This window comes from Fukomys damarensis, unplaced genomic scaffold (genome assembly GCF_012274545.1).
Source record: "Fukomys damarensis isolate Sample0158 unplaced genomic scaffold, DMR_v1.0_HiC HiC_scaffold_3, whole genome shotgun sequence".
Classification (NCBI taxonomy): domain Eukaryota; kingdom Metazoa; phylum Chordata; class Mammalia; order Rodentia; family Bathyergidae; genus Fukomys; species Fukomys damarensis.
Genome location: NW_022900915.1, coordinates 47521941 through 47537150, shown reverse-complemented (window position 1 = coordinate 47537150; position 15210 = coordinate 47521941). Strand labels below are relative to the sequence as shown.

Below are 15210 nucleotides of genomic sequence, written 5' to 3'. Positions count from 1 at the left end.
AACTCTACAGGGAAGTTCATTCCTGATTTATTTGTCTGTAGAATAATTTGGCTCTGAGGAATATGCCTGAGTCACCTGAAAACAAGACTCTGAAACAATAAAATTGTCATTCAAATGGACTGAAGTAAAGTCTCTGAATATCTGGTGCTGTCCTCTTGCTTCCTATGTAATATTCTTCCCAAAAGAATTAAAAGCATCACGCCACAGTGATATATGCAAACTCATGTTTATACAGCACAGCTTGTAATAGCCAAATCTTGGAAATAGGCCAAATGCACATCAACCAATTGAGAGATAAAGGAAATTTTTGTTGTTGTTGTTTTTTAACAAATGGAGTACTACTCAGGCATAACAAAAAATAAACTTGAGACATCTACAGCTAAATGGATGCACCTTGAGACTGTACTCTTAATTGAAATAAATCATACACACGTGCAAATACTGAATTGATTCTATGGTGTCAGAAGTTGAAAGGGGAAATGTGGACTCAAATGTAGAAAAGATATTTGAAATATGAAGAAAATGTTTGAATTAGAAGATTAATGAGGGAAAAGAGTGGGGGAAAGGAAGGGAAGGAAAAAATGAGAAAAGAATGAAAAAATAGAAATAAAATTTTGGTAAATAGGGAGGGTTAGACAGGTTGAAGAGAGGGAAAGAGAATGGGAAAAAATAAGAACAGGATGTAAATGTACAGGCACAGATTCCCAATGATGAATGTGATCATATGTATAGGTAAAATGTACCAATGAAAGTAACTTATGAAAAGTGAATAGGTTTCTTATATATAAATCTATTGAATTATGAATTCACAAAAGAGAAGTCAGGAAAAATTCCATTCATGATAGATGCACACAGAAGTGCACAGACACCCAGAAACACACAATGAAATATCTAGGAACAAACTTTTCTAATAAGCTAAGAATCTCTACAATTAATACTATGAGTCATTGAAGAAAAGCATTCAGGAAGACATGAGAAGATGGAAAGACCTCCCATATGCTTGGATTGGCAGGTTTAAGATTGACTTAATAATGATCATACTAACAAAAGTGATCATCAAGAACCAATGACATTCTTAGCAGAACAGGAAGAAAACCTAAAACCCACAAGGGAGAATTTACATGGAAGGCTCTGAGTAGACAAAGCAATCCTGAGTAAGAGGAACAACTTTCCATTCATCATAACAGCTGCTTCCCAAATATATCCTTCAGAGATTGTGTCTTTCTGTATTTTTAATTTTTATTTTTATCAGTAATGGTTTGGAGTACAAAATGATTGCATCCCAACGGGGGGTTGCTTCATGTGCAAAACACCTCTTCATTGTTCTTCGTCTTTTCCTCCCCTTCCCCAAGTAGGGTGGTATTGTCCGTTGGATGACAATAGATAAACGACACATAAGCCCTGTGTCTGCACTCATCCGATCTTCAACTGTGAGCTAAAAGTTAGGTTAGAGAACGGTGAGCCTTTATTATCAAATGACATGGGAAAGTGGGCACGACCTGCGGATGACTGGACCTACATCCCTATGTCTCGCTCTGTGCAAAGATCAAATCAAAATGGACTAAGACATTGATGTAGGAATTGCCTCCTGAAAGTATGAGAGTAAAACAGTGGAAGCAAGTCAAGTCATTGGTGCAAGCAAGGATTTCCTGAATAAGATCCAACAACTCAGGACATAACAGCAAGGATTGAGAAATGGCTTTCATGACATTAAAAGGCTTCTGTATAGCAAAGGAAACATCAAAAAGAATGAAGGGACCATTTTCAAAATGAGCAAAAGTCTTAACCAGCTGTTTGACTCATGGTTAATATCAAGAATATAGAGGTAAAAAATTTAACATGAAAGGAACAAATATTTCAGTCCCCCAATGAACCAAATATCTGAGTAGATACTTCTCAAAGGAAGTACAAATGCCTAACATTACTTGAAAAAATACTCCATTTGGAAAATACAAATCTAAATTGTACTGAGATTTAATTTCATCCAGTTCAATAGTTATCATTAAGAACAAATAGATGCTCATGGATTTACAGGGAAAATAGAATATATATACACTGATGATGGAAATGTAAATTAGTAACAGCCACTATTGAATCAGTATAGAGTTTATTTAAATGAAACTCAAATAAAAATATATCTACCACATGATTCAGCTAGGCACCCCTTTTTGTATTATAAAAAATCAAGTCAGTATACAATATACATGCTAAACATTACATATAATGTTTATTGCAGCACTCTTCATAGTAACTAAGTTATGGACTCAAAGTATATGTATCCGTTAGTGGATAAATGGGTAAAGAAAAAGTGGTATATATACATGGTGAAGTTTCATTCTACAATAAAGGAAAGCAAAATCATGCCATTGTCAGGGAATCAGATGGAACTGAAAATAATTTATCTCCATAAAATAATTTATCTACCAAAAAACAAATACCAAGATATGATACACAGGGAGAGAAAAGGTGAGATCAGAGGAGAATGGGGACAATTAGGCAGGACAAAGGGGGCCAGGGAGGATTCAACAGCCAAGAGAGGATAAGAGAGAGGGTGGATATGATCAGTGTGCATTGCATGCATGCAGAGAAATGTGTCTCAATGAACACCATTGCAGTTTGCAATTAATATGTCCAAGAAAAAGGAAAGAGGATGGAAGAAAGTGAACAAAGAAGGAAAGAGAGAAAGGCAGAAAGAAAGTAAAGGGATGAAACAGCATTTCTCACCAGCTAAAAGAGTTATGGACCATACTGTTTCTTGTGTCTGTGAGGCCAGACTTCCTATGTGTATTGTTTCAGAAAGGAAAGTGACTGTCTATGAGACTAAAGACATAGAACATTCTAGACCAAAGATTTCCTCCAGTCATTAAAGTGGTTTGACTTGAAAGGTGAGACCACTTGTGGATGTTCATTTGGAAGAGAAGATGTGATATGATAGTGATCACCAATGTGTATATGTAGTTGCTTAGGATGCAGGCAGAAATTACCTGGATTTCAAGGACTTTACCCTGCCATGGGATTGCAGAATCCTCTTCCATGCTGTCTTCACATCCTTGTTTCTCATGGTGTAGATGAGTGGGTTGAGCACTGGGGTGATAACACAGTAGAAGAAGGACATGAACTTGGCCTGTGTCCTCTTGCCTGAAGGCTGGAGGTACATGTAGATGCCTGGTCCAAAGTACATGGTGACCACCAGCAAGTGGGAACTGCAGGTGCTCAGTGCTTTGTGCCTTCCTTCAGCTGAAGGTAGTTTCCATATAGCTCTAGCAATGAAAATGTAGGAGATCACCACCAGCAGAGCAGGCACCATTCCAAAGAAGATGGCTCCTACATCCAGGGTCAGCTCATTAATAGAGGTGTCCCCACCGGCCAGCTTGATGAACACAGGTATCTCACAGAAGAAATGATCAAGGATGTGGTGCCCACAGAGAGGGAGCTGGAGGGTGAGTGTGGCCTGAAGTAGAGCATTGGCCAGACCACTACACCAGGAGGCAGCTGCCATGTGCACACACACCCAGGGACGCATGATGAGAGTGTACTTGAGGGGCTGGCGGATGGCCACATAGCGATCAATGGCCATCATGGCCAACAGAGCACATTCACTGGTACCCACCCAGGTATAAAAATAGAGCTGTGTGATGCATCCCCAGGCAGCAATGGTCTTGTCTGGCCCCCAGAGGTTGGTCAGCAGCTGGGGCACAATGGTGCAGGTGACACCGAGGTCCAGCAGAGAGAGGTTGTCCAGGAAGAAGTACATAGGTGTCTGGAGTCTGGGGTCCACCAGGGAGAGGAGGATGATGGAGCCGTTCCCCACCCAGAGTGAGGAGGTAGGAGACCAGGACCACTGCAAAGAGTAGCCTCTCTAGCCACGGGAACTCTGAGAAGCCCAGCATAACAAAAGTGTTGGGAAAGCTCATGTTTCCACTGTCCATTGGACTGGTCTTTAATATATGGCTGGAAGGAAAGAGACAGGTTTTTAAAGATAATTGTGCCTTTTCCATTTATTTTTCCCTCTTCCTTTTAAATTAGTGTATGCTTGCAATTTTAATAGTTTCACATGAAACTTCTTACACTATGAACTTTTTCTTCCTGAATGAGGGCATCAAGTGAAGTTTATTTGAGGCAACCTTTTCTCCATTTTTGTTCCAAATTTTTCTTATGGGGACATAAAATTTATCCACTCACAAGTTTTTAAACATACAATTCAGTGGAATTAAGTACATTGAAAATTTGGTAAAACCATCACCACCATCTAATTCCTGAATATCTTCCTCTTGCAAACTCCATCTGTACCTATGAGATATTTCCTTTCTTTCCCCTGACAAGTGACCTTTATCACCCTGGTTAGAATCAAGAAGCATTGTTTTTTGTGGTTAGCTTATTCTCTTTTATCATGTCCTAAAATTTTATATGTACTCAAGTGTATATCATATTTTTCTACTTTTAGGACTCAGATTTTATAGATGTACAAAAGATGTTCAGATTCATCTCTCAGCTGACACACACATTACTTCCATCGTTCTGCTATGTTATTGATGCTGCTATACACATTGGTGTCCAATTCTTGTTTGAGATCCTGGTTTCCATTGCTTTGGGTGAACACTCAGAAGTGACATTTCTGCACCCTACAGTAACCCTATGTCTAAGTCTCTGCAGAACAGCCATGTTTCTCTGCCCATTTTCTGTGCTATTTTCCTTCACCCAGCAGTGCACAAAGGCTCCAGCCATCCACATACTGGACAGCATCACTTTATGCGGCTGCTTTTCATTGATATGCACCGTCCTATTCTGTATAAATTTCTGGGTTTTTCGACATCATGCAGTCTGTGGTGGTTTTTTATGGATCCCATCACTATGCTGTGTCTCTTACCCTTAATTATAGTACTGTTATTTTCATCTTTTCTCTACAAAAGATTTTCATGATAAAGTTGCCTAGAGGGCAAATACTTTAATATATGCACCATTTTGAAGAACACCTTTTCTCTCATGATTGGGAGAAATACACATGAACTAGTTTGAAAAATGCATACCATGAGATAGAAAATATAATTATCTGAAGAATGGAGAAATTATGAGTTGAAATTTTATAAAATGTTATGACCAACATTATTTACTTTACCATTGAAAAGAGTCATAGTGTCATGACTAAACACCATCAGTTGTATTCAGGAAAGTGAGCTATAAAATAATTTTTCTGGGACTTGTTACTAAGCCACCAGGAAAAACTCCTTCAGATACAACCCTCTGTAAAATTTTTAGATTCTGGGATATGAAGGAATCAAAGTTGATCAGCTTGCGGATCTGTAGTCAATCATTCTGGAGAGTCAGAAAAGGAGGGGCAAATATTACCCAAAGCTTCAGAAAGAAAGAAAGCACTAAATTTTGTGATAACTGAAGGGAAAAGTGGAGAACAACACTGAACAGAATGTTTGTGAGAGTTGATTCAGTTGTCGCAAATGCAAGTCAATACAAACCTCACAGAAAATACATCCTTAGAGATCTGCTCTCCTGCCTGCCTGCTTGGGCCCATTTGGGGGGACTGGGTAGCTACGCCCTCCCCTGCCTGCTCTGCCACCAGTTCCAGCAAGAAAGGTTGCCACTTGGGTGCCCCTGAACCCCCAATTCCAAATCTGAGACCTCCTGATTGGACCATTCCTTGGACCCACTCTGCAGAGGCACAGCCAGTTATAAACAATATTTTTCTGAGCTCCCAACTTTGAACATCTTAAAGAAAGGGCGTGGGAAACTTGTAGTAGAACTGTGTGGAGTTCAACCCTGCAGGAGTCAGCGAACTCAATGTGGGCCTTGTGGCCTGAGGTCAGCCTGAGCCATGGGGATCTGTCATTGGTTCTCTGAGATCAGGGTACTTAATTCTGCACATGGCTGTGCATGTGGTATATTATGACAGCAGAGATATAGTCTGAAAGAAGCCCTTCAAAGTCATTTTTTTCTTTCTTTTCCTCATTCCACTCTGCAAATTCTTTCTTTTTTCTGTCCTTTTCTCCAACTCAGTCTCTTGCTCCACCATATTAACCCTCATCTCCCTTTCTGTTCCTGCTCTTGCCCTAACTCAGGCTTCTTCTTTAATCATTTTTCTTTTTTCTTTATGTTCTTCTCTTCTGTCATTTTACCTCACTCATGGATCAATAGTTTCAAGGGAAAGTGAGCCCCTAATACTGTTAAGGGAATATATTCTTGTCCTTATTCCTGCACTCTGCCTATCCTTTTGAATTTAATAGTTTCCTAAAGATTGTATGGTCATTCTATGTCCTCTGGCTTCAGTTGAAACCTTCTCCAATTCTTTCATGTATCTACTCCTCTCATCCTAACTCTATCTAAGCCCCCATCCTAGATGGTAAAGATGCTATATTGAAAAGCATATTCACTGCAAACATATTTTGGGCTGCTTCCTAATTTTAATTTAATTCACATGGTTTAAAGGTGATAGATTAATGACTACAACAAGTGGTCAATTTGCAAGTTGTGATTGTTCCTGTTATGCTGCTTATTGTATAAATTGGGATAAAGGATTGTGATTGATTTAATGAGTCGTTTTCTCTGATTTTATGAAAATGGGAATGTTTATGAGTCATTAGAGACTCAAAAGCTAAAGCGCAAATATATCAGGAAGATTTAAGTAATAACCCAGAAATTAAATCAAGGACAACTCAACAACAAAAATAAAAATGAGAAAACACTTAAGCAAGACACAAAGACAGACTTCCAGTTCACCAATGGAAAACAGTAGGGAAAAGGAGGATGAAAAGTCTGATAGTGAACCACCAGGGCTCCCTGAATCCACAACACAGGAAGGAACAAAACAGATCAATCAGGCTCTAGAAAAATTCAAAACAGAAATAATTTCCCAGATAACTATAGAGATGGTGAGCAAGATGGAAGGCATGATTCGAGACTCTAGAACAGAAACTGCCAAAAAAAAAAAATACATGAGCTCAGGACCATGATAGAAGCCATGAAGACTCAGCATAAGAAAGAAATGGAAACAATGAATGCCCAAAAGAGGAAAGAAATGGAATCCATAAAACAGATTCAAACAGATATCCAGATTAAAAGCTCTATTGAAAGTGTCAGCAACAGAATAAATAATGAGAAGATAGACTCTCAGATATAGAAAATAGGATTGACCGTGAAAAGATAGGTCACTTAAAAACAGTAAGGGATCATGAGAAATCGATCCAACAACTCCTAGATGATGCAAAGAAGTATAACATGAAACTGATAGGAATCCATGAAGTAGCAGGAGAAAATGCAAACAACTTCAGCTATTCACAGATTTAATGACAGAAAACTTCCCAAACAGAGGGGAATAATTTGACATACAGATAAGTGAGTCATATAGGACTCCAACTAGCCCCCCCTCAAAAATCTACACCTAGACATATAACAAAGATCCCAGAAAACCAACAGAACAAGAAAATACTACAAGCAGTAAGAGAAAAGAAACAAATCACAGGCAAAGAAAAGCCCATAAGAATCACAGCAGACTTTTCAACACAAACCCCTATGGCAAATAGAGCCCTGAGTGAGATATCTCAAGTACTAAAAGAGAACAACCTCCAACATAGACTGATGTATCCTGTGAAACTCTTTCAAAATGCATGGGGAAATAAGATACTTCCATGACAAAGAACACCTGGGAAACTTCATGAACACCAAACCAGGACTACAAGGAATTCTAAATAATATCCTAGAAAAAGACAAAGAAGGTCACAACACTATGAGCTCAACAGACCAAATCAATTAGGCAAGGCAAGAAACTAAAAGGAGAGGGGGAAAAAGCAAAGAGTCAAAAAAAAAGGACAATAACATGACAATAAGAAGTCAGAATATATCAGTTATAACCATCAATGTCAATAGCCTCAATTCACCAATCAAGAGAAATAGACTGGCAGAATAGATTAAGAAGCAAAGTCCAACAATATGTTGTATACAAGAAACACACCTAGTGCAAAAAGAAGCCCATAGACTGAATTTGAAAGGATGTAAAACAATTCTCCACATGACAGGAGCCCAGAAAAAAGCAGTGGTAGTAATCTTCTTCCAAGACAAAGCAAATTTCAAACCAAAACTGATTAAGAGAGACAAAGAAGGCCACTACATCCTTGCAAAGGGAACAATTCAAGAGGAAGAGATGACAATCACAAACATGTATGCACCAAATATTAATGCCCCTAACGATATAAAACAAATATTGAGAAACATGAAAAACCAAATAAGCATTAATACAATTGTAGTGGGGAATCTAAATGCCCCACTTTCACAAATAGACAGATCATCTAGGCAAAAAATCAACAATGAAATACTAGAACTGAACCAAGATTTTGAACATATGGACTTAGTAGACTTCTGTAGAGTATTCCCCCCAACAAAATCAGAATATACATTCTTTTCAGCTGCACATGGATCATTGTCAAAGATAGACCACATACTAGCTCACAGAACAGCTTTGAATAAATGCAAAGAATTGAAGTTATTCGCTGTATATTATCAGATCATAGTGCAATCAAGCTGGAGAGCAATAGCACAAGAAACCATAGGAATTTCACAAACTCATGGAAATTGGACAACACTTTCCTGAACAATCAATGGATCATAGAGGAAATTAAAGAAGAAATGAGACAGTCTTTACAAATAAATGAAAATGCCAATACAACATACAGGAATCTATGGGACACAATGAAAGCAGTTCCACATGGAAAATTCATAGCACTGAATACCCACATTAGGAAAACATAGCAAGATCAAATAAACAACCTAATGATGACTCTTAGACTCCTAGAAAAATAAGAGCAAGAAAAACCCAAAGCTCAAACAAGTGAGGAAATCATAAAGATTAGAGCAGAAATCAATGCAAAGGAAACTAAGAAAACAATTCAAAGAATAAATAAATCGAAGAGTTGGTTTTTTGAAAGAATAAATAAAACTGATAAACACTTAGCTAACCTAATTAAGAAAAGGAAAGAAAAGGCTCAGATCCATGCAATTAGGAATGAAAAAGGTGAAGACACAACAGATCCAAAAGAAATCCAGAGGATAATCAGTACCTCCTTTGAGAACCTGTACTCTAACAAAATGGAAAATACAGAAGAAATGGACAGATTTCTAGACACTTATGAATTACCAAAGTTGAAAAAAGAAGATAAAAATATTTTAAACACCCCAATTACAATAAGTGAAATTGAAAATGTAATTAAATATTTACCAACAAAGAAAAGCCCAGGTCCTGATGGATTCACTGCTGAATTTTACAAGACATTTAGAGAAGAACTACTGCCATTACTATTCAAACTTTTCAATGAAATTGAAAGGGAAGCAATACTTCCAAATTCATTCCTGGAACCATGTATCACTTTGATTCCCAAACAAGAAAAAGACACAACGAAAAAAGAGAACTACAGGCCAATCTCCTTAATGAATATAGATGCAAAAATCATTAATAATATACTAGCAAATAGAATACAGAGGATCATCAAGAAGATCACACATCTTGACCAAGTCAGATTTATTCCAGAGATGCAAGGGTGGTTCAACATATATAAGTCAATACATGTAATACATTATATTAACAAAGTCAAGGACAAAAGCCATATGATCCTCTCCATAGATGCAGAAAAAGCATTTGACAAAATTCAGCACCCATTAATGATAACAACCCAGCAAAAAATTGGAATAGAAGGTTTATATCTCAATTTAATGAAAGCTATCTATGAAAAACCAAGAGCAAACATCATATTAAATGGCCAAAAAGTGAAAACCTTCATGCTAAAATCAGGAACAAGACAAGCACGCCCAGTATCACCACTCCCCTTTGATATAGTTCTGGAAAAAGTAGCCATAGCAATTAGACAACAGAAAGAAATTAAAGCAATAAAAATAGGTAAAGAAGAATTTAAACTGTCATTATCTGCAGACAATATGATACTCTACATTGAAAACCCAAATAACTCTACCAAAAGACTTCTAGACATCAATGACACTTTTAGCAGCATAGCTGGATACAAGGTCAACATCCAAAAAAGCAATAGCCTTCTTGTACGCAAATAACAGACTCACTGAGAGAGAAATTAGGAAAGCAATTCCTTTCACAATAGCACACCCAAAAAATGAAGTATCTAGGAATCAACCTAACAAAAGAAGCAAAAGACCTCTCCAATGAAAATCAGAGCACTATGAAAAAAGAGATTGAAGAGGATATAAGAAAATGGAAAGATATCCCCTGCTCTTGGGTAGGAAGAATCAACGTAGTGAAAATGGCTATACTACCAAAAGTGCTATATACAATCAATGCAATGCCAATCGAAATTCCAACACTATATTTCACAGAACTAGAAAAAAGAACCCCAAAATTCATTTGGAACCATAAGAGACCTAGAATAGCAAAAGCAATTCTAGGCAACAGACACATGGCAGTGGGTATAACAATCCCCAATTTGAAACTATACTACAAAGCCACTGTGATAAAAACAGCATGGTACTGGCAAAAAACAGACCTGAGGATCAGTGGAACAGACTGGAAGACACAAAAATAACTCCAGATATACTCAGCTATCTCATCTTTGAGAAAGAGCTGACCATCCCCACTGGAGGAAGGATGGCCTCTAATAAATGGTGTTGGAAAAACTGGATCTCAACCTGCCAAAGATTAGAATTAATCTTTTATGTTCACCATGCACTACATTAAAATCCAAGTGGATTAAAGATTTAAATATTAAAATAGAAACACTAAACTTACTAGAAGATAAGTTAGGCAGAACTCTTGAAGACATTGGCATAGGAAAAGACTTTATGAACAAATCCCCAGCAGCACGGGAACTAGCAGATAGAATCAACAACTGGCATCTAATCTTATTAAAAAGCTTCTGTACTTCAAAAGAAACCATCAACAGAGCTAAGAGACAACCTAAATGTGGGAAAAAATTTTCCAGCTGCTCCTTGGACAAAGGACTATTATCTAGAATATATAAAGAACTCAAAATAATTAGCTCCCCCGCCAAATATAAAGACCCAGTTCTAAAATGGGGATCTGAAATGAACAGACATTTCTCAGACAACGAAGTAAAAGCATCAAGTAAATATATGAAAAAATATGAAAAAATGATCCACATCACTGGTCATCTGAGAGATGCAGATGAAAACAACACTGAGATTCCACCTCACCCCATAAAGAATGCCTGCTATCAAGAAATCAACCAATAACAAATGTTGGCAGGGTTGTGGGGAGAAAGGAACCCTTCTCCATTGTTGGTTGTAGTGCAGACTTGTGCAAACACTACTGAAATCAATATGGAGATACCTCTAAGAGCTGGGAGTAGAGATTCCATTTGACCCAGCCATACCTCTTCTGGGTATCTTTCCAAAAGAATTAAAAGAATCATACCAGAGTGATATATGCGCAGCCATTTTTATAGTGGCATAGTTTGCAGTAGCTAAAACTTGGAAACAGCCCATTTGCCCCATCAGTTGGAGATTTGATAAAAAAATGTGTTTTTTCTATAAAATGGAATACTACTCAGCCCTACAGAATGAGAAATTAGACTCATTCATAGGAAAATGGATACATACTGAGGATATACTCCTAAGTGAAATAAATAAGTCACACACGTGTAAATACCGAATAGTTTCTCTGGTGTGAATAAGCTGTAATAGTACATAAGATCCCAATGAGATAACTGACATTGTGAAATGGGAAGAAAAAGGCTAAAGGTCTAGGGAAAGTGGGAATGGTAGGGGAAAGGTAATAAGGGAAAAAATAGGAGAAAATGAAAAAAATGGAAATAAAGTTTTGTAAATGGGGAGGGGAGGAAGGGGTGAAGGGAGGGCAGGGACAAGGGGAAAAATGAGAACCAATACCACCTGTCTTGTAAAGGTATAAGATCTTAACAATGAATGTAATTGTACTATATACCTAAAATGTAACATTAAACTCAAGAAAAAAAAAAAGAAAATGCTCCCTTATTTGGAGAGTCAGGAGTGGACATTGTTATAGGTCCTATTTGTAGCTAGACATCTGGAGTAGGGCCGTGTACACTGTGTTTACATCCAGACTCACACTCTCTGAGTGTTTGTTCTGCTGGCAGACACAGTGAGCTCGAGTGTTTAGGGAAGGCTGTACCTGCACCTTGATCTTTGACTTCTTACACTGAAATGCAAGAAAGCACATTCAAACCGTTGGAAAATGGATAAAGAAGATGTGGTTTTTCTATAAAATGGAATATTTCTCAGCCATAAAGAACGAGAAAATAGATTCATTCATAGGAAAATGGATACATATTGAAGATATACTCCTAACTGAAATAAATAAGTCACACATGTGTAAATACCGAATAGTTTCCCTGGTGTGAATAATCTGCAATAATATATAAGATCTTAATAAGATTATTGACATTTAGAAATGGGAAGAAAGGAGCTAAAGGTTTAGGGAAGGTGGGATGGGTAGGGGAAGGGTAATAAGGGAAAAGAAAAAAATGTGAGAGATAATATACAAGATCCCAACAATGAATGTAAGTGTACTGAACCCTAAAATGTACCAATAAACTCAATTAAAGCTGAAAAAAAAAAAGAAAGCACATTCACTGTTAGACAAGATGCAGTGGAGTATCATGTATATGAATAGTAGTTATCTGAAACTGGCGACTTGCTCATTCTACGATTATTTTCCCAGAAATATTAAACAAATTAACAAACAATAACCATGACAACTCACAATAACACATACAAATCAATGTGGCTGAAGACAAGCTGTGTTGTGATGGCCCAAATTCTACCTCCTGCAGCTCAGTGTAAGGGCACTGCTACACCTAGTGAGCTTGCAAGTGAGCCTCTCTCTCTTCATCTCTAGACGGTGGGTCCTCCCAACTCACACACACTTTGCAGTTCATCAGTCAGGGAGAAGAAAGCACACCAGTGTAGTGAATACAGAAGATTGTGGAGAGAAGACCCTGGGTCTTGCACGAGAGAGCCCCAAGTGTCAGCAGGACAGGTAACAGCTCCTCACAGGACAGGGGACTTGGTACTGAGATGAAATCTGTGAGGAGATTGTAAAGGCTTTCCTTGATCTCACACTTAAAACAAGTTGGACAAAGGGGAAATATTGATAAAACCCTGCCTAGGGCTTCTCCTCTGCCTCAGTTGGTCTGCGGAAGAACACGTCTTGTGTACAACCTGTGCCAGTGCCAGCTCCTCTGGGAGTTTTCCACGGCCTCGCCTCTCCATCTCATGTGTTACTTTGACCTCTTACACCACTTCAGTCACCCCTGCCTCTCCTGCCACTGAGAGCTTTGAGTTTGATGCATGCTTAAATTCTAAAAATTTGTATAAACCTGAGTACACAACTCAGGACTAGAGCTTTCCCCAGTGTGCACTAGGCCATGGGGTCAATCACCAGCACAAATATAAACAAGTAAACAAAAATGGTCTTAATTTTATTATTAACTTAAAATGTTTTCCTATTTCCATAGTCTTGTATGCTTATTTCTCACATACAGGCAACGTGCAAAGACCAAATCTGAATTGCCAGCTTTTCCTCCTTCTGACCTTTAAGTTTGCCTCTCCTGCTCAGGTGCTGCTGCGGCTGCCTCTTAGGGATGGGGAGGTGTACAGGGAGTGGCTCAGGTCCTTCTGCAGCCTCATCCGAGCTCCTTGCCCCTGTAGCCCCCGAAATGCTCACGCTGGCTGCTCCTGGCCACCTCCTCGCCACTCACTCACACGCAGAGCTGATTCAGCTCGGCTCCAGATGATGTTTCTCTCGCTTGTTACGGAAACTTCTGTTCCCTTCCCGATTTCTGCCCAATGCTCTAGACTTTACTGAAACCTCATTTTATCTTCAGCCCCTGGTTCCTGGTATGTAAGACACAGAATGACAGATTTCTTTGTGTATTTGTTTCCTTGCTGATTTTCATCTAACCCTGGTTTAGTGCTTGCTCCTTACCAGGCCCTCAGTTGTTCAGCGATGGTTTTGTTCCCTCTCTCACCACTGGGGATGGCTGTGCTGTCACCTTTCCTTTGCCAGCAACTTCCAAGATCATATACATCTTCTCAGTCGTAACCTTCTCTAGGATTGGAAACCTGATAGACATGAGGACAGGGGAAAGGTGATCACCATCAGGGTTAAACATTCTCTCCTCAAAGCTCTCGTTTTAGTGTCTGAGTTTTTACCTCCCAAAGCCTAGATTGACCCACACTCACTGGCCAAGGGAGGGAATTTCCCACGCAGCTCGAGGAGAGAGGAGGCCCCGCAAGGTGCTCATGAGTAACTGGGTCTCCCCTCGTTTACCTTGACATTGAAGAGCAGAGGTGCAGAGAGTGAGGAGCCAGCAGTGGGAGAGTTGGGTCCTGGGTCAGGGATGCAGCTTCCTTCCAGGGTCTCGGGTTCCCTCCACAGAGGGGGCAGTCCCTGAACCCAGCCAGGAGAGGGGATTTGTTGAGTGGAGGCCTCCTGAGGTTCCTGGCTGGCTGCTCTGAGACCTGAGATTCTCCGGTAAATAATTAGCTCCAGGGCAGATTGTAGTGAGGAGCAGTCCAGAGGGACTTGGGCTTCTTCTAGTTTATGGTCTTGGGAATTTTGTTGCTCAGGGGTGTCTGTCCCAGAGAGCTGAAGGTTCTCACCTGGGTTACGGTGTGGCTTGGATATTTCCTGGGGTCACATGTGTCCATGAGACAACTGCCAATCACCTGACTTCCTGATTTGCCTACGCTTTCCGAGTGCATGGCTTGGCAGGTGCTGTCTGACTGCTTGCCTTTGCTCTTCTTCCTCCCCTCCCTTCCCCAGAGGACTGAGACCGCCTGCCTTGGTTTGTGTCTGACTGCTGGCATCCGCGCTTCCTCATGCCTGTGTGACTGAGCAGCACGCAGCTTTGTTGTGAGCACTGTGACTCCTGTGAAGGAAGGGGCTCCCTAATGTGGCCAGGATCAGAGCACAAGTCACTTGGGCCCACTGTTAGCACCTCCATCTTCCTGGAGCTCAAATACCTGTGCAGGCTTTCTAGCTTCCTCCACTGGACTTTGGGCCTTTTGGGTGCAGATCCTCAGCGTGGACAAGCCTGACATATTGCTGTGAGCTCTGTCTAGACACGTGGAGGACATGGCCTTGGGAACTAGGTCTTCACCTAGAGTTGTGCAGGGCATTGCTATGGAACCCAGGCCCTTAGCTAGAGTCTTTGGGTCTCTAGCATGTGGGTAGACCTCTTGCACTCC

The 15210-nt window shown here is 39.6% G+C and overlaps 1 protein-coding gene across 1 annotated transcript; it reads right to left on the bottom strand.

The window, feature by feature from the left end:
- Positions 1–2980: 2980 nt before the first annotated feature.
- LOC104873260 (olfactory receptor 15-like) lies at positions 2981–14724 on the bottom strand. Its single transcript, XM_010639849.3, has 3 exons — positions 14623–14724; positions 12068–12157; positions 2981–3859 (listed from the first exon to the last, which is right to left on the bottom strand). The coding sequence occupies exons 1-3, from the start codon at positions 14722–14724 to the stop codon at positions 2981–2983; spliced, it is 1071 nt and encodes a 356-aa protein (XP_010638151.3).
- Positions 14725–15210: the final 486 nt, after the last annotated feature.